General features: G+C 40.0%; 2 protein-coding genes across 11 annotated transcripts in view; one reads left to right on the top strand and one right to left on the bottom strand.

The window, feature by feature from the left end:
* The window catches only part of Nagk (N-acetylglucosamine kinase), a 38530-nt gene extending 16084 nt beyond the window's left edge, over positions 1-22446 (top strand). For 8 of the 10 annotated variants that reach the window (XM_067762909.1, XM_067762907.1, XM_067762905.1 and 5 more), the window contains 4 exons: positions 1936-2028; positions 14629-14839; positions 14924-15149; positions 21748-22446. In XM_067762909.1, coding sequence (XP_067619010.1) covers positions 2003-2028; positions 14629-14839; positions 14924-15149; positions 21748-22349 — 1065 coding nt within the window. In that variant the 5' untranslated portion in view covers positions 1936-2002 and the 3' untranslated portion in view covers positions 22350-22446. The remainder of the gene's footprint in view (positions 1-1935; positions 2029-14628; positions 14840-14923; positions 15150-21747) is intronic. The other 2 variants (XM_067762911.1, XM_067762910.1) reach the window with 1 other exon arrangement.
* The window catches only part of Cyfip (Cytoplasmic FMR1-interacting protein Sra-1), a 37154-nt gene that overhangs the window by 703 nt on the left and 12168 nt on the right, over positions 1-24283 (bottom strand). The gene's annotated exons all lie outside the window — the stretch shown is intronic.

Here is a 24283-nt window from a genome sequence, read left to right as displayed (position 1 = left end):
ATCGAAAAATGATTTTCAGTTTTTGATCATTAAAAGTAATCTTATTTTATTATTTATTTTGTTCAACTGTATGAAAACTCAGTATTTATTCGCAAGGAGTAGTCAAATTGTATTGATATGAAGGAAAGTTCAAAAATTTATCATCTAAATGCTGTGTGCGAAGGGTTTCAAAATATTTTTATAGTTTATCTGAAATTGGAAATTGAAGTGATTTCGTAGTCCCACCTGTCGCACTTAGAAAATGGTTATTTACACACCTAATATATTTCAATAGTTTCGTATCAAATGAGTATTCGTCTTTAAAGGGCCAATTAAACTTCCTTAACCTTAACGCCATAGTCATAACCATATTTTTACTTATGAAAATGAAGATGACGCAAAAAATTACAAACATATAAAACAAAAAATAAGTCTCTTAGTCAAAACGTATTCAAAACAATAAATAAAATCTACAAAAAGTTAATTAATTCTCCAACTCAAACATTTTTAGGTGATGGATATGGCGAAAAACCAAAAACCAATTGGTTGGCTTTGGTATGGTTATGGCTTTAGCGTTATGGTATGGCACCATTAATCGATTACATTGATTTCCATAAGGTTGGTTCGATCAGCTGTTTTATCTGGTCATGGATAAGTCACCATTAATTGACCTTTAAGTGATAAAGTTTCAAAACTGGTATGACGACTAATTAAAAAGAGATTACTTAGGCCCACTTTAGGAACTTTTTTTTTGCGACGCGATACAAAGTAAGGTCCAAGTGCTATAAAATTGTGCCCATCCGGAAACCCTGATATAAGCTATAGGTGTGCATCAACTCTCCGGATGTTGGAAATACTTTCAATATACTGAAAAGTATTCAGCGAATGGTTTTAGGTGTATTAAAGGGCGTCCTTGAAAAACATCCACCCAGTGATAATTTTTCGAGTTTTGTGTTAAAATCATACTATCTTCTTATCACTAAGTTTTATAATTCTGATGGTGAGGTACCCTTATGTACCTTTCCCCTTAATGCATGTACATACATATGTATGTAAGTTTGTGAAATAAATATTTCAACGTTAATATGTTCCAAGCTCATCCATATTTCTTGATCAACTGGATCAAGTAACCTAACAAAGTAAATGATATGAGTATGACCATTAGGGTGGGTCGATTTGTATGGACGAAAGATAACCGATATCGCGCCATCGATTTTTCAATAGGATTTGGGCTCAGGAAAACAAAGTTCCACTACGCATACCCAAAAAAATAATTTTCGAGCCTGCGAAATTTAATTTTTTTAACTTTTTTCGACTTTGATTTTTAAGTTTTTTTTCATGACATCCAAAAAAAAATTTTCATATGTATACCCTATCCGACCCAAAAATGTCCGCTAAAAATGCCTTTTTCTTTCAAAAAACTGTTATCGCCAACTTTTTAGCGGACATTTTTGGGCCGGATAGGGTATACTTGAAAATTTTACAATCAAATGAAAGTTTTTTAGTAGGTCATGAAAAAAGCTTAAAAATCAAAGTCGAAAAAAAGTAAAAAAATGAAATTTCGTAGGCTCGAAAATTATTTTTTTGGCTTTGCGTAGTGGAACTTTTTCCTGAGCCCAAATCCTATCGAAAGTTCGATGGAGCGATATCGGTTAATAAATCGACCCAGGCTAATGACCATCCATTGTTCGCATGATTGCAACACTTATTTTTTTTTTTTTTTTTATAAATATGATTTAATGGTAAATTTGCAATTTTAGCAAAACGGCACAATAAAAAGAAAAGCTGTTTTTGTTTCAACCGAGTCGAATTACTCCAAACCATCAAACCGCGCATACCAAATCACAAAACAAAAAAGTTTTAATCACTTCCATGCTTTATTTCGTTTCTTATTACATTGTCAGTTTTAAGTAGTCAATTACTAAATTATTCTGCATTTTTTCTTTTCTTCTTTAGGCAATGAGCGCCGGATTGTGATATTTCAACATTTATCATTTCTAGTACGTGTTTGAGGAAAACGAGAATGAAGTATTTTGGTGGAGTCGAAGGGTAAGTATTTTTATAGGATAATTTATTCCGTAAAAGTGCTTACAAATGATACACAATATATGTTTGATAAGGCAGGCTTATGCGCATAGATTATTGAAAAATTTGCTATTTATTTTTTAAATGACATTGAATTAACACTTAATTGTTTAGAATTTATTTATGATGATGTTTTTATAAAAGTTGATAAGAGAAATATGAGGATTACATTTGTATGTATATGATTTTGTAAATTTATGGTTACATAATCACCTAAGTCGACTAGCAAAGGTGCAACGTGCGTACAGGCTGCCGATTTTTAATAACATAACTGCATCACGAAAAGGGTGACCATTAAGCCGTCCGTTAAAAAATTTGGCTTTGCCAAGCTGAATATAATAAATTATGGTCTAAAAATAAGCTGTGTAAAATTTCATCCGAGTTGGATAACTCCTAGAACTGTCACGTTGCATTTGTAAATTTAGAAAACCATATGCATTCAGAGTGCAGCAGTTGATAGAAAATAATTGACAAGCGTTTATTTCTTAAACATTTATTATGTGAAAAAGCTTCAAGAATTAGTCTATGACATTTCGCGAAGTTATCGACTTTCAAAAAACAAGAAAATGGCATTTTCATATTATTAAAAAAATTTCTGGTGGTTTTTTATATGAAACTGCGAAAACGATTTTCACTTCATTAAAGATGATCTTTCGCCCTAACATGTGTTTTTATACTCAGTTGAGCAGAGCTCACAGAGTATATTAAGTTTGACTGGATAACGGTTGGTTGTACAGGTATAAAGGAATCGAGATAGATATAGACTTCCATATATCAAAATCATCAGGATCGAAAAAAAATTTGATTGAGCCATGTCCGTCCGGCCGTCCGTCCGTTAACACGATAACTTGAGTAAATTTTGAGATATCTTGATGAAATTTGGTATGTAGGTTCCTGAGCACTCATCTCAGATCGCTATTTAAAATGAACGATATCGGACTATAACCACGCCCACTTTTCGATATCGAAAATTTCGAAAAACCGAAAAAGTGCAATAATTCATTACCAAAGACAGATAAAGCGATGAAACTTGGTAGGTGAGTTGAACTTATGACGCAGAATAGAAAATTAGTAAAATTTTAGACAATGGGCGTGGCACCGCCCACTTTTAAAAGAAGGTAATTTAAAACTTTTGCAAGCTGTAATTTGGCATTCGTTGAAGATTTCATGACGAAATTTGGCAGAAACGTTACTCCTATTACTGTATGTACGTTTAATAAAAATTAGCAAAATCGGAGAAGGACCACGCCCACTTTAAAAAAAAAAAATTTTGTTTAAAGTAAAATTTTAACAAAAAATTTAATATATTTACAGTATATAAGTAAATTATGTCAACATTCAACTCCAGTAATGATATGGTGCAACAAAATACAAAAATAAAAGAAAATTTCAAAATGGGCGTGGCTCCGCCCTTTTTCATTTAATTTGTCTAGGATACTTTTAATGCCATAAGTCGAACAAAAATTTACCAATCCTTTTGAAATTTGGTAGGGACATAGATTTTATGACGTTAACTGTTTTCTGTGAAAATGGGCGAAATCGGTTGAAGCCACGCCCAGTTTTTATACACAGTCGTCCGTATGTCCTTCCGCATGGCCGTTAACACGATAACTTGAGCAAAAACCGATATATCTTTACTAAACTTAGTCCACGTACTTATCTGAGCTCAATTTATCTTGGTATAAAAAATGAACGAAATCCGACTATGACCACGCCCACTTTTTCGATATCGAAAATTACGAAAATGAAAAAAATGCCATAATTCTATACCAAATGCGAAAAAAGGGATGAAACATGGTAATTGGATTGGTTTATTGACGCGAAATAAACCTTTAGAAAAAAACTTTGTAAAATGGTTGTGACACCTACCATATTAAGTAGAAGAAAATGAAAAAGTTCTGCAGGGCGAAATAAAAAACCCTTGAAATCTTGGCAGGTATTACATATATAAATAAATTAGCGGTATCCAACAGATGATGTTCTAGGTCACCCTGGTCCACATTTTGGTCGATATCTGGAAAACGCCTTCACATATACAACTACCACCACTCCCTTCTAAAACTCTCATTAATACCTTTAATTTGATACCAATATCGTACAAACACATTCTAGAGTCACCCCTGGTCCACCTTTATGGCGATATCTCGAAAAGGCGTCCACCTATAGAACGAAGGCCCACTCCCTTTTAAAAATACTCATTAACACCTTTCATTTGATACCCATATCGTACAAACAAAGTCCAGAGTCACCCCTGGTCCACCTTTATTGCGATACCTCGTAAAGGCGTCCACCTATACAACTACCACCACTCCCTTTTAAAACCCTAATTAATACCTTTAAGTTGATACCCGTATCGTACAAACACATTCTAGAGTCGCCCCTGGTCCACCTTTATGGCGATATTTCGAAACGGCGTCCACCTATAGAACTAAGGCCCACTCCCTTTTAAAACCCTCATTAATACCTTTAATTTGATACCCATATCGTACAAACAAATTCTAGGGTCACCCCTGGTCCACCTTTATGGCGATATCTCGAAACGGCGTCCACCTATGGAACTAAGGATCATTCCCTTTTAAAATACTCTTTAATATCTTTCATTTGATACCCATATTGTACAAACAAATTCTAGGGTCACCCCTGGTCCACCTTTATGGAGATATCTCGAAACGGCGTCCACCTATGGAACTAAGGATTACTCCCTTTTAAAATACTCATTAACACCTTTCATTTGATACCCATATCGTATACACAAATTCTAGAGTCAACCCTGATCCACCTTTATGGCGATATCCCTAAATGGCGTCCACCTATAGAACTATGGCCCACTCCCTCATAAAATACTCTTTAATGCCTTTCATTTGATACCCATGTCATACAAACACATTCCAGGGTTTCCCTCGGTTCATTTTCCTACATGGTTATTTTCCCTTATGTTGTCACCATAGCTCTCAACTGAGTATGTAATGTTCGGTTACACCCGAACTTAACCTTCCTTACTTGTTTACATATACATATGCACTTAAACCTTATATAGACTGCCAAGTGCATAACTTTATCTAAAATTATGAAATTATTGCGCAGAAAATTAGTACTGCTAAATTTCAGTATGCATTATCCTCAGTTGCAACTGAAATATGTCTACATTTTATCTATATACTATTCTCCACTTCTATGACCGAAAAGTGTGTGTGCCCACGATTCATCCCAACCGATTCAGCTATAGGTTATACACTATGACCAACAGAGGTTCGTGTCTTCGCTATTAAGCACAACCGTTCTGTAGCTAATTATTTAACCACTGCCGCGAGTCGTCAATAATTACCGCTAGATAGGTCTCTTAAACATTGTGTAATGCTCGGGTTTTCAGTGCGAGTCTAAACTACAGTTAAATTTGACTAGAGTTTGACCCTACCACTTTGACCGCTTAAGCTGAGATGAGCAGCAAAATTTTATGTTATCGAGCAAAGTGGCAAGGTTAAACTCTAGTCAACTTTAACTGGAGTTTAAACCCGCACTGAAAGGCCAGGCATAAGTGATGATAAGCGTTTTTTTTACCCGCAAATGTAGATGTATGTACATATATGTAAAAGTAAACACGGCTAATGTTTTTCATAGAACAATTTGTATTCGTATACTATGTAATGCGGCTGCCGTGGTGTGATGGTAGCGTGCTCTGCCTACCACATCGAAGATCCTGGGTTCACGCCCCGGGCAAGAAAACATCAAAATTTGAGAAACAAGTTTTTTCAATTAGAAGAAAATTTTTCTAAGCGGGGTCGCTCCTCTACAGTGTTTGGCAAGCACTCCGAGTGTATTTCTGCCATGAAAAGCTCTCAGTGAAAACTCATCTGCCTTGCAGATGCCGGAAGATTGGAAGAGAAGCTCGGCCTTAAATCTCTTCGGAGGTTATCGCGCCTTTCATTTTTTTATGTAATACGTTGCAAAATACCTCAATAAAGAGCAAGAATTTAGCCTGAATTTTGATGTAGTACCCACGGTTGCTAGTTGGACCAAAAATTGTCCCTTCCAACCCCAAGGGTCCGCTGGTCCCTTTTTTTCAATTTTAGTCCATTTTAGGCAGAAGCCACCCACGATTTTGGTACTTTTATTCCTTTTTCACTGAGGTTAAAATTAATTAAAATTAACCCACATATAATTTTCAATTTACTTATGTATATGGAAATCTTACCACAAAAATTGCTCAGTCAATAAAATGTAGTAACCCAATGACATTTCATAGAAGGTATTTTAGGCGAGGCATTAATAAGAAAAGTGATGGATCAAAGGGCAAACACATTACACGGACTTATCAGAAAAAATTCTTGTTTTAGTATCCAGATATTTCGATCGGTTATCAAACACTTTTCGTGATAGATTTTTTTCACTAGTTGAGCTAAGAAAATTTTTCTCAAATGCACGTATATCTCGTAAGAAATTTGGCAGGGCTTTCCACTGGTGGAGCCATTGCGATGGCCGTCGAGTTAAAATATGAATTGAAAACTAAGTAAAATAATGAAACTAATTGGTTTTATGTTTCGTAACACTTTCAAAATTTTTACAAAGAAATTCTATGTAAAAATGGCAGGAGCATTGTGGTGTTAAGTCACGCCGAATACTTGAAAACTAAGTAGCTTGGCATAAGAAATATTTTAACGGTAAGGCAGGAATATTTCTTGAAAGCGGTAACTTTATAAATGAATAACGAATCGCGATTGAACAAATTTACTTTTATATTCAGATTTTGAAGCAAATGTAAAAAAGATTTGATTTCGAAAAAAGTGTTTTGTATTTTATTATCGTAGGTACAGAACCCCATAAACTTCAATAACAACGCTGTTAAGTAATTTCTAGTACCTACTTAAATGTAGTCAGGTTCCGTTAATGCACAGTTGAAACTTTTAAGATGTTTGATTTTTAATCTGAAGCTTGGGGCTAGATTCAGTAAATGTGGGTATTTCAAAAATCACACTAAATCTAGGCTTTGGTATGAAATTTCAACGTTCAGGGAAAAAAGTAAGCATCATTTATGATTTACTGAGTTTGCTCATAGTTCGGCTACACCAACACGCAAATTTTTCTTACTAAAACCTAACTGCGCTATACATTTTATTCCTTTCCAATTAACAACATTATCCTGGAACTAAAAGCTTTGTCAGCAAAACTCCATTCAAAACGTATAGTTAGTGAAGGCATAGACTTATCCTAGAAATTTGAAAATATAATACCTATAAGTAGTCTTTTTGTTTGTGCAGTTTGAATTAAGGCTGGGTGCGAGTTCGCATAAATTTTAGGTAGCTAAACTAATATTCCACTGGAACTTTCCAGCACTGCAATAATTTAGATAAAAATCTGTCAGAACTGTGCGAGTTAAATTGACAACCTAAATTATTTTTTATGCTAGGAAAATGTTAAGAAAATTTAACATTTTTCCCGTTTGCAATATTTATGCATGCACAGAGTAGAGAGCACTACGATCCATGACAGGTAAATAACCTCTAGATAGAAAACAAAAAGGCTCAGCGGTTCCGGAGAAGTTGGCCATATTTTTATCAGCTGGTGGAGAGGAACGTCCACCATGATATTGCTTACACTCGGCATGTGAACTACATATGTATATCTCACTAACACTCTAGGTCCACATGGCTGGTCATTGTGAGAAGATTGTGATGCGCGCTTGATCCTCCATTTGCAGTCTTCTAAATCCAGCATCCACCAGAAACCATTTGGAGACTCCGCCAACAGCACCACACTATATTGTAAGCCCAGTCGCCACACCAACTAAAGCACTAGCCATCGTCCACTGAACAATACGGTACATGCCCATGATGTAATAACGACAAGGTGGTATATGTAGTGACAGCTCATTTTGAAAACTCCCATATTAAACGAAGGATGAGAGAAGGGGGAAGAAAAGAAGGGGCCCTTTTGTGAAATAGTATTAAATCTAGTACTTTTTTTAGCAAAGCACGAAACTAATATTTTGTAATTTTTTTATTAAAGAAGTGAATATAGGCCAAAGCGACTGCCGCGGTATATAGGTAATGTGTCTTTTTTCTATAACGAAATTCTTGGTATCCAGTTCAAAGTACTTTAGCAACAAATGTTTATTATTTTTACTTAACGGCGTCGTCCTTCGACAATGGTTTGATAAGCGATTCGAGTGTATTTCTGTTAAAAAACATTCCCCGTGGTTGTTTCGAGAAGGGGTATCAAAATGCTTATCCTTCAACCAATATGCTTATAGCCCAACTGTGGGCAGAGGTCCAAAGCCAAAGAGAGCTTTCTTCTTCTGCAAGGATAAGATAGTGTATATTGATAACGTGGTTCACCGGCCGCGACCCAACAAAAGTGTTTACTGATTCTGTATGTATTTTGCTTAGGGCTCCTTGGTATGTAGGTGGCTGATCTCATTTTATGGAGAAGTTTTCTTAACTCTCTCGGAGGCGGGGCTAGATCAAGCAGTTGTTTGCTAGATTTTCCTGGTTTGTGACTAAGCAAAAACTGTCCCTTCAGCATTTCGTTATGATCTTTAATTTTGAAAATTTTTGCCTTACTCTATAATGCTGTCAGGGGTCATAAGAAGACATCGCGCGACAGTTCTGAGTGCAGCATTTTAGCAGGCCTGCAGCCTTTTCTCGTGTGTGTTTTTAAGACTAGGCAACCAAACTGATGCCGCGTAGCATATGAGCGGCCGGCTAATTGCTTTGCAAGTGGCTAGCAATATTCCTTTGTCTTTTCCCCAAGTACTGCCGGAAAGCAACTTGAGAATTTTGTTGCGGCATTGTTCTTTGGATACAATTTCGGGTGACATGTGACTTGAAGGTGATTTTGTTATCGAACGTTACCCCTAAGATCTTTAGGTGACTGACATTCGATAACGTAACACCATCGACGTGAAGTGCAATATTTGCGTCATCTGTTCCTTCCACGTCCTAAACAGAGTGACCCTGGATATGATCGGCGATAGTACCAGGTCACGCGAGGCGAAGAAACCAGAAATACAGGGGAGATAGCGATTTATTCTATAAGCTAACTTGTTTTATGGAGGGCCAGGTCCTGTTGTCATTATCGTGCAGTCGCCGGCGTAGGAAATAATGGTAACTGCTTCTGGTGTGGAAGGGAGCTTTGATATGTAGAAATCAGTAAAACAGAATCGTGGATGGAAACCACCAAGTGGCACCCCCTGTTTAATTATACTAGACTTTGAAGTTTCGTTCCTAAATTGAACCGATCCTTGCCGACCATTCAGATAATTTGAGATCCATCTTTTTAGACAAGTAGTAAGGGGTGCACTTTCTATGTCTTGGAGTAGCGTGCCGTAGTTGACTATCAAAAACTTTGGGCAGGTGGAGTGCCACGAGCACCGTCCTATGATGGGGTTTTACCTGGTTCAGTCCGTAATTTATGTTCCCCTACTAGCGAAAGGAGTGATATCGGCCAATACAACTCACCTTCGTTACCTGGTTTCCCAGGTTTTAAAAGTGGAAGTATCCTTGCCGATTTCCATTGTTCGGGAATGACGATGGGCTTCAACGATAAATTAAAAATGTGCGTCGGATAGCTTACCCCCTCATCACCAAGATGTGTCAGAATTGGCATGGTTATACCGTCTGGTAATGGGCCGCACGTCGTGTTTGCGTTTATGTGCCCCTCGGTTTACAAATAGTATAATTAGTTTTACTTAACTTTGGAAAAACAAAACAACATACATAGCTCATTTGCAAGTGGTTAGCAACGTTTCCAAATATATAAAGAAAGTGCATACGCATTGCATAACGGAAAAATAAAACTCGATGGTTATTATATAAGAATTATATTTCTCAGTAAACACCATTTAAATGCGGAGCAGGACCATTACTGTCCTGCGATTCACGTCTTCGTCGTTCTGTCGTTGATGATGAAGTAATGGATGGGGTGCTAGAGACTAACTATTTTCGCTTCGATTCGACCATCAAGGTGACTATAAGTTGTTCCAAACTGACAGGGCGTGCTTGCTTTTCTGATTCATTCTTACTTAGGTAATCCCACAGCTCTTTACCTCTTTGGAAAGCCAATTTTGGATCGGTGGCAAACAAATCAGCTGCATTCAGCTTTGCGTCTGGTTTCTTGCATCGCCACCAAAAAAACCTATAAATAAAGTTATAAGAATTTATTTAAAATAATATCTATCAGTATTATATAAATTATAAAACATCTTACCATCATTTAACGCCGAAAATTTGGCAAATTTAAATAATTTTGTTGAACAAATAACACATTTATTTAGAAATGTCACTAGTTTGAACAATAGAAAGTCAACACAAAATAGAGTTGGAGAAAAAAAGTGATGCCGTTTCATACTTTTCCAGGAAAATAAATTTGTATGGTTTTTACTACTATTTTTCCTCTGAATGAAAAAGTAGTTTCGCAAAGAGGCAAATCGAGTTTCAGATTGGGAGTTCAAGATGGCGGATTAGAAAGAGAAGGGCCAACGTCAGTCACCTTGTAATTGCATTATAGTACATGCCATGATACATAAACGCATATCGACAAAAATAAATAAAAATAAAAATCAATTTCTGTTTTGTTGTTCAAGTTTGACATTTCAATTTAGTTTGAAAAGTATGCTTAAAAAAATCCTAAATTATTTCTTTTGCACTACCTTGCCGACAGTTTCCAGTGATTTAGGTTTTTTGTGTATTTGGGTAGCAATTTAGGCAAACTCGCACACAACCCAAGTTTCCTATTCGTTAAGTTTATTAAAATTTTGTATAGGAAACCATGGAAACATCTGAAATTTTATATTTAACAAAGGCTACGACACTTTTGTGAATTGCTTGTATTACAATCAAATAAAACAAAAACTTGGTCCTTTTTTCTGAGATTTGGTCCTTTTTTTCGATGAATTTTAGTCCCAAATGAAAACATGGTTTGGCAACCGTGGTAGTACCATTTTCAAAAAATTTATGAAATAAAATTGTTTGTACCAGTAAAGCTGGGGCCGTATCGTATATCTGTGATCGAAATCAATTTTTTTTAAATCGCGATAACTCTGAAATGGTTAATCGGATTAGGGAAATATCTGAAATGGTAGCTACCTGTACTCATTAGATCCAAATTGTATCATCATTTTTACAAATATTTTGACAGTTTCATATTTCTCGTTTGAGTGAAATTGGTTTTCGATATGTTATCGGATAACACGATACGGGCCGTGGTCGCTTCCCAAGGCAGCCGGTTCTATGTACCGGAGCGACCCGGGATTTTTCCCGAGCAAGGGCTGTCATTTCAGTGTAACCCTATTTAATCTGTTTCGTCCTTGGTCGCACCTATTGGATGGGGCGAAGCACAGCTACAACAACAACAACATACGGGCCGTGGTCTTTGGTTTCATCTGCTATACAGAAAATTTGATGCTGTGGATAAGCATTGTTACCCTTTAAAATTTTTCTCAGATTTGAGACGGAACCAAAAGTGGGCAACATTTGGCGACCACTTTCTTATGATTGCATTATTGCTTTCGTCATAAATTATACTATATACATCTCTCTGGCATCACTTTTGATTTTCTCTAAAAATAGTATTTGTTATTTACATGAACTAATTTTTCTAATTCTGAAATTCATCTCAACTACTTTAGAGTACATCATCCCAGACTCTGTTCTGAAATAGCGTCTGGCAAGCGCTGAGCTTTTGTTAACCAATTAAAGCATTCATTACGTCACATATTAATGCTAATTGATATAAAATTCTTCAATTGAAAACGGTCAATATGTATATTAGGCTGGCCCTTTTACGATTAAGAACAGAGTGAGTGCTAATTTTGGCATGTTTGAAACATTGCTAGCACTCTGACAACTTTTTACAACTTTCCATATTCATAGTTTTCTATCTTTACATTATAGCAACGTTTCGCGCTTCCACTGAAGACTCAATACTTTACAACTTGGACTTAAACCACTGTTCGACACACCTTAACCGCCTCCAACCGGGTACAAAGTTTATATGTTCTATTTTTGGTCTGGGTATAAATTTTTAAGCGGTGAATACAAAAGTCATTTATTTGATTAATAAGGATCAGCTTAAATCAGGGGCGGAAACTGTTATTCCTTTTATAATATAATTCCTTGCAAAACTATTAATTTTGGACTTTTAATATATTTGGATCAATATAAAAATTATTTTCGGATTTTTATTACCTGAGTAGTTAAACTTGAACTTTTAAAAATAAAAGTCCGGAAATAAAAGTTTAAATTTTTTTTTTATTTCAGATAAGCCGTTTATTTGTTATCAATAAAAGTCCGGATTTAGCTTTTATTTCCGGAATTTTATTTTTAAAAGTCCGAGTTTAACCAGTTCTATCGGACTCAAAAAATAAAAATACAGTTTTTACTTTTATATGTGGACTTTTATGGAAAAAGTTCGAAAAATAAAAAGGATGCATGATTCGATATGATATTTCTATAGGGATACCTGAGAACTCAAACATTTTCACCTAGGACAATTTTTTGACCCGGACTTTTTCGACTCCGAAAAAAAAAAATTATTATTTTCCGTCCCTGCCTTCAATGTATGTATATATGCTTTTATTGTGCACGGTGATATAGAAGTAGCAGAAATCTGATGTAGACGATGCAAAGTTCATGCAGCAGAAGCTTCGATCTGAGATACATAAGACAAAGTATTATTTTGTATTTAGCTCCGCTGCGCTATCTAAATGGTTCCCAATATTCACCTTAGTTTGCGGGGTGCCTTTCGTATTCGATTACCTATCTATGCTAATAAGATGTGAAATGTGCACAGTCGAAGACCATAAAGGCGTAACTGAGTAGCAATTAGGACACCTAAAAAGCTCTACTAATAGGTCATGAAAAAAACCTTAAAAATCAAAGTCGAAAAAAGTCAAAACAATGAAATTTCGCAGGCTCGAAAATTATTTTTTTAGGGTATGCGTAGTGGAACTTTTTTTCCTGAGCCCAAATCCTATCGAAAAATCGATGGCGCAATATCGGTTAATAAATCGGCCCAGTCTAACATACATATCGAAAAGATTTTATGAAATTTCAAAGGGAGATAGCTCGATATTTATGTACGTTCTTGAGTACACCGACATCAGCCTTGAAATGGTGCCTATCATCGTAAATTTTTCTTTTTCAACCTTATGCTTTAAGAGGCACGACAGGCACGAAAAGATATACAATATTTTGAACATTTTTAAGTCTGATTTTAAAGTTCTGTTTTTAATTAACGGGAATGATCCAGAAACAGTACCAATATCATCAATCTTTAAATAATGCGAATACCAAATTTATCCTGAAAACAACTCTGAAATTATTTCGAAGTAGTCCTCAATCGATCGAATTGATCTCCAAAACCATCCGGATATGATCCAGACATAGCTCTGAAAGCATTGACTCCATTTGTATTGTTGATTTTCCGACAGGGTGGATAATTGATGTATATTGGAACGATTTTTCGTCATTATTGTCAAATTTGGAATGAAAAATGACACTGAAGATGGCACAACGCCGAAACCGGTTTGTTTCCAAATCAAATTTTACAAGGGGTGACGAAAACTCATTATAATATACATTTTCGAAATCACCACTAAAAAGTCCAGAAATAGCCGGTCCCGAAAACTATCCAAAATCAATCCTTAATATTCAAAAACAAAAGCAAACCCAAAATGATACAGAGGAATGTTCCCAAATCTATTTCGAATGGTGCCGACCGAAATGATTGATCTCGATCCGTATATTAAATGACTTGTAGTTTGATACCAAAAATTATCTTGAAATGGTAAGGTGGTAGTCCCAAAACTTCGCCAACGGGATCCCAAAAACAATGCCTGAATGACCCAGTAAAGTATAAAGTAAAATCAGAGAAAATTAATTTTTTATATACTGAATTGGAATTTTACAAGGCAAAACTTCAATTTCTCTTTCTCTTCTACGCGCTTCGATGCTTCCGCGTGTTGTTTGTTGCAGCGAAGGTTTCGGGGAATGGTATCGATGTTGACGGTCCTTTGCCGGATATAGATCCGGAGCGTTCCGGTAACAAGCACCATTAAGGTACAAGCCCGACCATTTCGCGAACGATGTAATACGGCCATACCACACCCCACCTCTAGTTCCATGATAAACTTGGGGTCGCCAGAGCCTCGCCTGATAAATATGAGTATGATACATTCATATTTGTAACAGGATTGCCCTCTCGTAGGTGAGGTTCACAATTTACTTGCGGGAGCTATAAAGCTTTGTATAGCGCATGTCAACCCCTTGAATTCCGCTTTCGCATCTTCTTCAAGGAGTCTGGTTATTATCGAAAATTTAAATGTTGCCTTATAATTACTGGTCGTAAGGCTCCAACTAGGTATATAAAAGCTGAAATTTTGGCCCAATAAAATTTCATAAAATTTATTTTTTGTATTGGAGATTTAAGATGTTTCAAGTACAGAGCAGCGCAGTTCCTAAATGGCAGTAAGTGTACTTTACGAATGAACTATGAATATATTTTATTACCTTCGCCATTTTTATGGGGGAGCATATTCATAATTTTTCACATATCTTCCATTTTTTACAGCGGTGCCACACACTCACGTCTAGTAATCTGTGATGAGGATGGAAAATTGTTAGCGTTGACTACTGGTCTTGGTACCAATCATTGGATGGTTGGTATACCAGAAGTTGCCAGAAGAATTGCTGATATGGTTGAGAGAGCTAAAGAAGAGGCTGGCATTAACCCCGAGACACGTCTAACTAGTTTAGGTTTGAGTTTGAGTGGTTGTGAACAGGTGAGTAAAAGAGACAAAGAAGCTTTAACAGACCATGTTTAAATACCATTAGCGTTTACTCACAATATTACTTTTATTTTTTAGGAGGCCACAAATAAAGAGCTCGAAAAAGATATACGTATTACTTTCCCCGACATCGCCGATAGCTATGTGGTATGTAGCGATACATTGGGTAGCGTTTTTACCGCTTCACCTATTGGTGGCATGGTGGTCATAAGCGGAACTGGTTCGAATGCTCTGCTACGGAATCCAGATGGTACCACATATACGTGTGGTGGATGGGGACACTTCATGGGCGATGAAGGCAGTGGTGAGTATTCATCAAGCGCCTGTAAATCTATAACAGTTCGAATTCTTAAAGGATTTAAAAGAAAATTTCCGAATTCGACAAAATGCTACCAACAAGGTTACGGTTGAGTTTTTCTCTAAAACAATTATTCACTACTGTCCGCTGAAGGTGCGGTCTTCGCTTGCCATCAGCGCTTATTTTTTAATGTGACAACTGAAAAAAAAAACCCAGCGGGTTAGGGGGTCAGAATATACCCGCGGCTGTCATAAGAGGCGACCTAAATAACAGATTCAAGGGCCTGTGTTGCGCAACCCTTCAGGTTGCCAGCGCAATATATAGCTTCTCCAAACCCAATTGTCAACCTCACCTATCCGCGGCGAATCCTGTTTCACTAACAGACGAGGCTCTGGCGACCCCAAGCTCCTCATGGAACTTGGGGGGGGGGGGGGGGGGGGGGGGGGAGGGTGGGGGAGGGAGGGATGGCCTGAAGGTTAAATGTGGCCGAGATGGTCGGGCCAACACTTTAATGGTGCTTTGTTACCGAAGCGTACCGGATCTGTATCCGGCAAAGGCCCATCGCATCGATAACACTCCCCAAAGCCTTCGGGGAGCAACCTTATCGTTTCAACAACAGCAACAACTACAACTGAAAAATCGATTGTTCAAAGACGACTCTATAAATTGCCCTAAGTAACTTCAGGTAACATGTGGCAATCGTAGTTATTTCTGTAGACCCCAACAAAAAAAAATTAATGACTACTTTCTTGACGCAACAGTTCTTATTAAAGGGTTCTTAATTGGTTGAATAAAGTTTTTTAAATGTTATTTATACGTCTTCAGTTTGATCAACATTCAATATTTCCTGAGAATCAAGTGCCACCTATGTATGTCCGATTTCTGAATCCCCGAAGACCTTGGGGAGTGTTATCGATGCTGATAGTCCTTTGCCGGATGCAGATCCGGTACGTTCCGGTACCAAGACCGACCATCTCGTGAACGATTTGTTATGACCACATGCGACCTTCTAGGCAGTCGGTTCTATGTACCGGAGCGACTCGGGATTTTTCCCGACCAAGGACTGTCATTTCAGTGTAACCCCATTTAATTTGTTGCGTCCCTCCCACAAATTGTCATCCTCCCAGCAGCTCCTTGCAGCAGGACTGCTCCATATTCTCTTGCTCCGGGAAGGTATCGAATTCAATCCGGGTCCGTCTCCTGACCCCGGTCCTGAGAAATGGTTTTGCTGCATCTGCCGGAAAAGAATCTTTTTAGGACGGTCATACTCTGTTCAGTGTGTCTCGTGTAAGGGATGGACAGGTTGTTCTGGGCTTGATCCCAAAACCCGACGTCCACATAACTTTTATAAATCTTTTGTGGCTCCTTGCTGTTCACGCCCAAGGGCTTCCCGTATCGTCCGGGTACCCCAATGCTTGCCCAAGGACGCCCAGTCCCAGGGACACAACAGCAATTGCGTCCTGGCCTTCCTCAACCCAGGCGTAGTCACCCGTCACTTACCCCCAGAGTGGCGACGTCTCCCCCCATGCACTTCAGAATTCTGCAGTTAAACTGCAATGGACTATCTGGGAAGATTACGCAGATAGTCAATTTCATGAAGCGGCACAACATCCGCATTGCTGCGATTCAAGAGACTAAACTCACAGCACGATCTGCATTGCAGACCTGCTCTGGGTATAATGTCCACAGAAAAGATCGCGAGAGCGGAAATGGAGGCGGCCTCGCGTTTATAATACACCACTCTGTGCAATATCACATATTTGATCCTGGCATCGACTGCAGGGACAATGTTTTAGAACGTCAAGGCCTATCTGTCCGGTCAGGCGATGCAAACCTAGAAATCATCAACATCTACATCCCCCCTGCCACCTGTTGCCCCAGTGGATACCGCCCTAATATCAGAGCCTTACTCACTGGCAACAATCGCATTATCTTAGGCGATTTCAATGCCCATCATGATCTATGGCATTCAAATTTGCGGGCGGACAGTAGGGGTGAGATGTTGGCGGCTCAAATAGAAGAAACGACGTTCTGCACAATAAACGGAGACGCCCCCACACGTATGGAAGGAAGCTGTCACAGTTCGCCAGATATCTCAATCGTGAGCGCAGAACTCGTAAACTGCGTCAACTGGCAGCCGATGGTATCATTGGCATCCGACCACCTGCCTATACTTATTTCGCTCGAGCGTACCGCCGACTTCATCGTCACCGAAAAACGCACTTTCATAAACTTTAAAAAAGGAAAGTGGGAAGAATATAAATTTTTTACAGACAACCTCTTTGCTGCCCTCCCTATCCCGACTGATGCCCGCCAAGGGGAGCATGCCTTCCGCAAGGTCATTGAATCCGCCTCGGCACGTTTCATCACCGCCGGGAGAATTCCCGAAATCCGGCCCCACTTCCCGGCGGAGGCCGCAAACTTAGCGAGAGAACGTGACCTTATAAGGCAGCTTGATCCAGGCGACCCCCAAATAAGGGATATAAACCAACGCATCAGATTGCTTGTGGATGAACACAAGCGGGCGAAATGGGAGGAGCACCTAAGAGGTTGTAACCTCTCTACCGGTGTGGGTAAACTTTGGTCCACCGTAAAGTCCCTATCGAATCCGACTAAGCACAAAGACAAAGTTTCCATCGCCTTTGGCGACAAAGTGCTGTCGGATGCGAAAAAATGCGCGAGCGCTTTCTGCCGACAATATATAATGCATTCTACGGTCGACAAAGATAGACGGAGGGCCAACAGACACGCACATAAACACAAATTCAGCGCGTCACCAAACACCATCACCGCTAAAGAGGTTGAGGACGCCATTGGTCGCGCTAAACCATCCAAAGCAGTGGGCCCAGACTACATATGTAGTCTGCTTAAAAGCCTAGGGAAAGAGGGTTTCAAATATTTAGCGCAGGTCTTCAACCTGTCTCTTTCCACCTTTGTCATACCCGAGAAATGGAAAATGGCCAAGGTGGTCCCGCTACTAAAGCCTGGTAAACCAGCTAACATAGGAGAGTCGTATCGTCCGATATCTCTCCTATCGCCAGTAGCAAAGACGCTCGATGCCATTTTGCTCCCTTATTTCCAAGCAAATTTGCAGCTAGCCTCCCATCAGCATGGCTTCAGAAAACTCCATAGCACTACCTCCGCGCTAAATGCCATTAGCACCCAGATAAATTGCGGTTTAAATCAAAACCCCCACCATAGAACAGTACTCGTAGCGCTAGACCTATCAAAAGCTTTTGATACGGTCAACCATGGCAAGTTACTGCAAGACCTGGAAGGGTCTACCCTTCCCCTATGTCTTAAAAGGTGGACCGCAAATTATCTGGGTGGTCGGCAGGCATCGGTGCAATTTAGAAACGAAACATCAAAGCCAAGGATAATTAAACAAGGGGTGCCACAGGGTGGTGTCCTATCACCACTTTTGTTTAATTTCTACATATCTAAGCTACCTTCACCACCGGAAGGAGTCACAATCGTTTCCTACGCCGATGACTGCACAGTAATGACCACAGTCCCAGGCCCACAGATCGATGAGCTATGCAATAAAATAAACGGCTACCTCCCTAATCTCTCCAGTTTTTTCGCCTCGCGAAACCTGGCATTATCACCGACTAAATCTTCCGCGACCTTATTTACAACATGGACGTCCCAAATGTCGACCATTTTGAACATCCACGTCGATGGCTCTACGCTACCGACTGTCCTACACCCCAAAATCTTGGGTGTGACGTTTGGTCAGGATCTACATTTTGGTGAGCACGCAGCCGCAATTGTTCCGAGAATTCAGAGCCGTAACAAAATCCTCAAATCCCTTGCTGGCAGTACCTGGGGAAAAGATAAAGAAACGCTCATGACTACATACAAAGCAATTAGCCAGCCGATTACGTGCTACGCGTCACCCATATGGTCGCCAAGCCTAAAAATTACCCACTGGAAGAAGCTACAGGCCTGCCAAAATACTGCTCTCAGAATTGCCACGGGCTGTCTTCTTATGTCCCCAGAACACCATCTACATAATGAGGCGAGAATACTCCCCATCAGAGAAAGAAACGAGAGGCTGACCAAACAGTTCCTGTTGAATACCCAGAAACCTGGGCATCCCAACAGACATCTGATTGACGAGCTAGCACCGCCTAGGGGCTTAAGGAGTCATCTCCGTAAGCATTTTGAGGAAATACGGCACCTGAGAACCCAGCCGTATGAAGCGAAAAAACACAAGCAGGTCCTTGGTGAACTCCACAAACAGACGTCGGACCTTTATGCCGGGAATTGCCCGGTGAATCCAGTACTCAAAGTAAAGTTTCCAAAACTTGCGGAAGAGGAACGCATACTCCCCAGGGAAACGCGTGTCACTCTGGCTCAACTTCGTTCTGGATACTGTAACAGGTTAAACTCTTACCTATCCAGAATCAACCCCGACATACAAAATGTATGCCCCGCTTGCAATGTGTCCCCACATGACACCAACCATCTCTTTAATTGTAATGTGGAACCAACGCCTCTAACACCCCTTTCCCTATGGTCCACCCCTGTTGAAACAGCAAGTTTCCTTGGACTCCCGTTAGAGGATATTGATGACAGTTTGTGATCGGTCGCGTCTGTTAGGTGGGGCGAAGCACTGCTACAACAACAACAACAACCTTCTAGGCCATACCGCCCTCCCACCCCCTAGATCCATGAGGAGGTCGGCGTCGCCAGAGCCTCGGCTGTTAATGAAACAGGATTCGCCACGGATAGGTGAGGTTGACAATTGGATTTGGAGAAGCCATATATTGCGCTGCCAACCTGAAAGGGTTGCGCTACACAACCCCTTGAATCTATTTGGTATTTTAGTCGGCTCTTACGACAGGCATACCTCCCGCGGGTATATTCTAACCCCCTAACCCGCTGTGGGAGATCCATTCGTTCTACAGGTTTAACAGAGTCTCGTTCCATATTTATTCCCCACCCCATTCCTTCCTTAACGGAATATGAGTAGTGAATTTGACAACAGAAGCGGGAGCCGGCAAATGGCAATTACGCTGCCGTGTATGAAGTCGTAGCCGGTCAGAAGCTTATATCCTTGATCTCGCAGCTCCGGTCCACGGCCATTAAGTATTACGTTTAGTGCCAGTGTGTGTTGTACGAAGGACCCCGTCTATTTTCAAGCAGCGCAAATCGGTGCCTTGCTTTCATTTTCTAGACCATAACGTCATAGATGAAAATTGAGTTTGGCCACCATATCATTCAGCCAATGTCCTCACTGTTGATGATAGCACCGATTGCCCCTCGACAGCAGTACAAGGCAACCGGCGCCATGATAGCTTGCTACCAAGGATACTCAAGAGGCACCCCAGCTACCAGACAACACCAGCGGTAGTCCCTCAATTGAGGGTGGTCTAGATCCAGGAATGTACCAGCGCCTAAACAGAACGAGGCCCTTTTTGGCTAGTGTTGACATCTAATCCTCATTACTCAGACAACTTTCAACGTACCATTGTAGAAAGCCTCTGTATTTTCAGAAATTTTCCCCTGACAAGTATTGCCCCTCCCCTCTCCCCGATCTACCAGGGCATTTCTACCTCTTAGTAATATGTCGATGAAATCTAACAAAGTCTAGGAAGATTTTTCACAGGCCGCTGGTAGGCCATTTTTTAAGCTTCTTTGTGTCAGATCTGCTTTACAGTAGGAGTATTGTGTTACCGAAAACCGCTCTCGAGAAATACTGCGCCCTACGTAAAAATCAAGAAGACTTTCTCTGTGTTTTTTAAGAAAATTAAGAGAGGCTGATTGCTATAAAGTCTTTGAGAGAGACGTGAAACAATTTTCCCCGTCTTTGGAATGAAGGTGACTTTGACCATATTCCAAGGCTTGAGGGCGCAGCCTAACCTCAGACAGTTGGCGTAAATTGGAGTCAAAGAGTTGCAAAAAAATGTCCAAGATCTCAAATAAATAAATTGGAGTCAAAGAGTTGCAAAAAAATGTCCAAGATCTCAAGTTTAGTAACTTTTAGACAAAAACAGGGATGTAACGGTTGAATATACAGCAACACGGTCCATACGCATTTCCTTTATAATTTGTATGTTGTTGTTGTTGCTGTTGTTGTTGTAGCGATAAGGTTTCTCCCCGAAGGCTTTGGGGAATGTTATCGATGTGATGGTCCTTTGCCGGATACAGATCCGGTACGCTCCGGTAACACAGCATCATTAAGGTACTAGCCCGACCATCTCGGGAACGATTTATATGGCCAAATTAAACCTTCAGGCCATCCCTCCCTCCGCACCACAAGTTCCATGAGGAGCTTGGGGTCGCCAGAGCCTCGTGTGTTAGTGAAACAGTATTCGCCGCGGATAGGTGAGGTTGACAATTGGGTTTGGAGAAGCTACATATTGCGCTGTAAACCTGAAAGGGGTGCGCTACACAGCCCATTGAATCTGGTATTTTAGTCGCCTCTTACGACGGGCATACCTACCGCGGGTATATTCTGACCCCCTAACCCGCCGGGGTAATTTGCATCATCCGTACTTTTGAGAAAGTATCGTTAAAGATCTAGAAGCTAGTCGAATAGCCTCGAAAAACGAACTCATATTAATTTCCCATTTTATTCTTTTCTCTCATGTTACAGCTTTTTACATTGCACATCAGGCCATGAAGTATGTTTTCGATGATATGGACAGTTTGAAGAAATCACCTTATCCCATTGAACGTGTCTGGGATTTAATCAAACAACATTTCAATGTCGAGACTCGTTTAGATTTACTGCCACATTGCTATGCGAATTTCGATAAACCATTTTATGCCGGCCTTTGCAAGAGAATATCGCATGCTGCCGAGGAAGGTGACAAACTGTCTAAACATCTTCTCAGCGAAGCCGGGTGTTGTATAGCAAATAGCATATCAGCGCTTTTACCCAAAGTACAAAATGAGCTAATCAAGACCGGATACCTTAGTGTGGTGTGCGTAGGCTCGGTTTGGCATAGCTGGCATTTGTTGAAGGAGGGCTTTGAACTCGCAATGGATAAATATGACGTTCCGTTTGATATTAAACTGGTTACAATAACAAAAAGTATGGCTTATGGTGCTTGTTATTTGGCTGCTGATGCCATCAATTATAAACTGCCACGAAATTATTTAGATAACTTTGATGTTATGTATCATTACCGTACAAAAGAAAGAAACGGAAACGGATGCAACTGTAATGGTAATGATTTCGTTGCCATATTGTGATTATCCCTCCCGACATATGAATGTACCGCCATATATGTGACCCGGTCTATGAAAAGGTGGCTTATGACTCAAAAAAGAAATTGCGGAAAACAGCTGTTAACAGCTGTGTTTTTTTTTTTTGAGTCATAAGCCACCTTTTCATAGACCGGGTCACATATATACCTTTTTATGAACAAAGCTTCAAGAAACAAAACAAAAGTAAAAAACCGCGTAGTTCAATATACATATACAAATTGTGGAGCAGTTTAGCTCCTCGTAGCTCGGAATTCCATAATAAAGTACGCACGTTTACATGTAGTACCCACATACATACATATATATAAAATAAATGGCTTGTATTTGTAGCTTTATTAGTGAAATAAATAATAATTAAAATTTTTATAAACTAAGTGTAGTCGATTTTTCCCAGCATTACACAATGGGACATAAAAGTGGACAAAGTGATTGAAATTAGTTTTTTGGGATGAGTATGATTAGTAGGGTGGTTCTTATAATTCAACAACCTGATTTTTTCTAGTCTAACCCTTCAAACGGTAATGCCAAGAACAAAAATATCACGTATCCATTTTGATCCCAATTGGAGACAATTAAGGGGTGTAGGACAAGAGTCCAATTTAAGATTTCTCTAGGCAGGGGAAGAGAGAGCTACAACATTACCAGCCAGCGCTAAGGACTGTCCATCGCTTGGTAGCCATATATATCGCTTGGAAATCATGGTCCCGACCGAGAGCGGGAGGCATGTCGAAACCAAATCGACGAAAGATGTTATGCATCGGCAACTCTTGATACTGCAACAGGCTCCACGAGAGAGGTCACGGACGGGAAAAGAAGGAGCGATCGGAGACGGGTGACAGGATTGAGTTCAATATCGGGACGTCGGCCTTAAAGTTGCCCAAACCATAAGTCCTGCACATATAGAGCTACAAGACAGCTACAGGGAAGAAATACCCCAGCGGGTTAGGGGGTCAGAATATACCCGCGGTAGGTATGCCTGTCGTAAGAGGCGACTAAAATACCAGATTCAAGGGGCTGTGTAGCGCAACCCTTCAGGTTGCCAGCGCAATATATAGCTTATCCAAACCCAATTGTCAACCTCACCTATCCGCGGCGAATCCTGTTTCACTAACAGACGAGGCTCTGGCGACCCCAAGCTCCTCATGGAACTTGGCGGTGCGGAGGGAGGGATGGCCTCAAGGTTTAAAGTGGCCATATCGTATAATCGTTCCCGAGATGGTCAGGCTAGCACCTTAATGGTGCTGTGTTACCGGAGCGTACCGGATCTGTATCCGGCAAAGGACCACATCGATAACACTCCCCAAAGCCTTCGGGGAGTAACCTTATCGCTACAACTACAACAACAACAACAACAGGTCACCTTTCGCTGCGTCACATGATAACAGCAATTCGTATAGGCAGATGGTGAACGCAAAATTGTGATCATTAGAAGGGAGCTTGTAGCTATAAGAAGACTCCTCGAATGTTTTGTGGAGTGTTATCGACGTTGACGGTCCTTTGCAGGATATTGATCCGGTACGTTCCAGAAAATATCACCATAAAGCTGCTAGCCCGGCCATCGTGGCAACGATTTGATACGACCACGTTGAACTTGCTAGATCATTCAACCTGCTCCTCTCATGAGAAACTTGGCAGGGAGTTATTGTCGCTCAGTGTCATGATTAAAATTCTGTGGGACGAGATGAATTGGTCGCTTCTATCTTTCGATTTGTTGGTATGATATAAGGGATCCATAATTACAGCTCACCGTCATGGGATTGCGATTCGCTTGCCGACGGAGGTGAGACCAAATGTCAAAAGTAACACACTAGAAGAGGGAAGGTGCGAAGTGCCCTGGAAGCCAAAACTATGTTGATTACACAGGCCGACAGTATATCAGGCCCAAAAACCGGACTATATATTTCAGAAGGTTTATGATG

This window comes from Eurosta solidaginis, chromosome 1, assembly GCF_040869045.1.
Source record: "Eurosta solidaginis isolate ZX-2024a chromosome 1, ASM4086904v1, whole genome shotgun sequence".
Lineage (NCBI taxonomy): Eukaryota > Metazoa > Arthropoda > Insecta > Diptera > Tephritidae > Eurosta > Eurosta solidaginis.
Note: the sequence above shows the minus strand (reverse complement) of the source record. Positions and strands in the feature narration are given on the sequence as shown.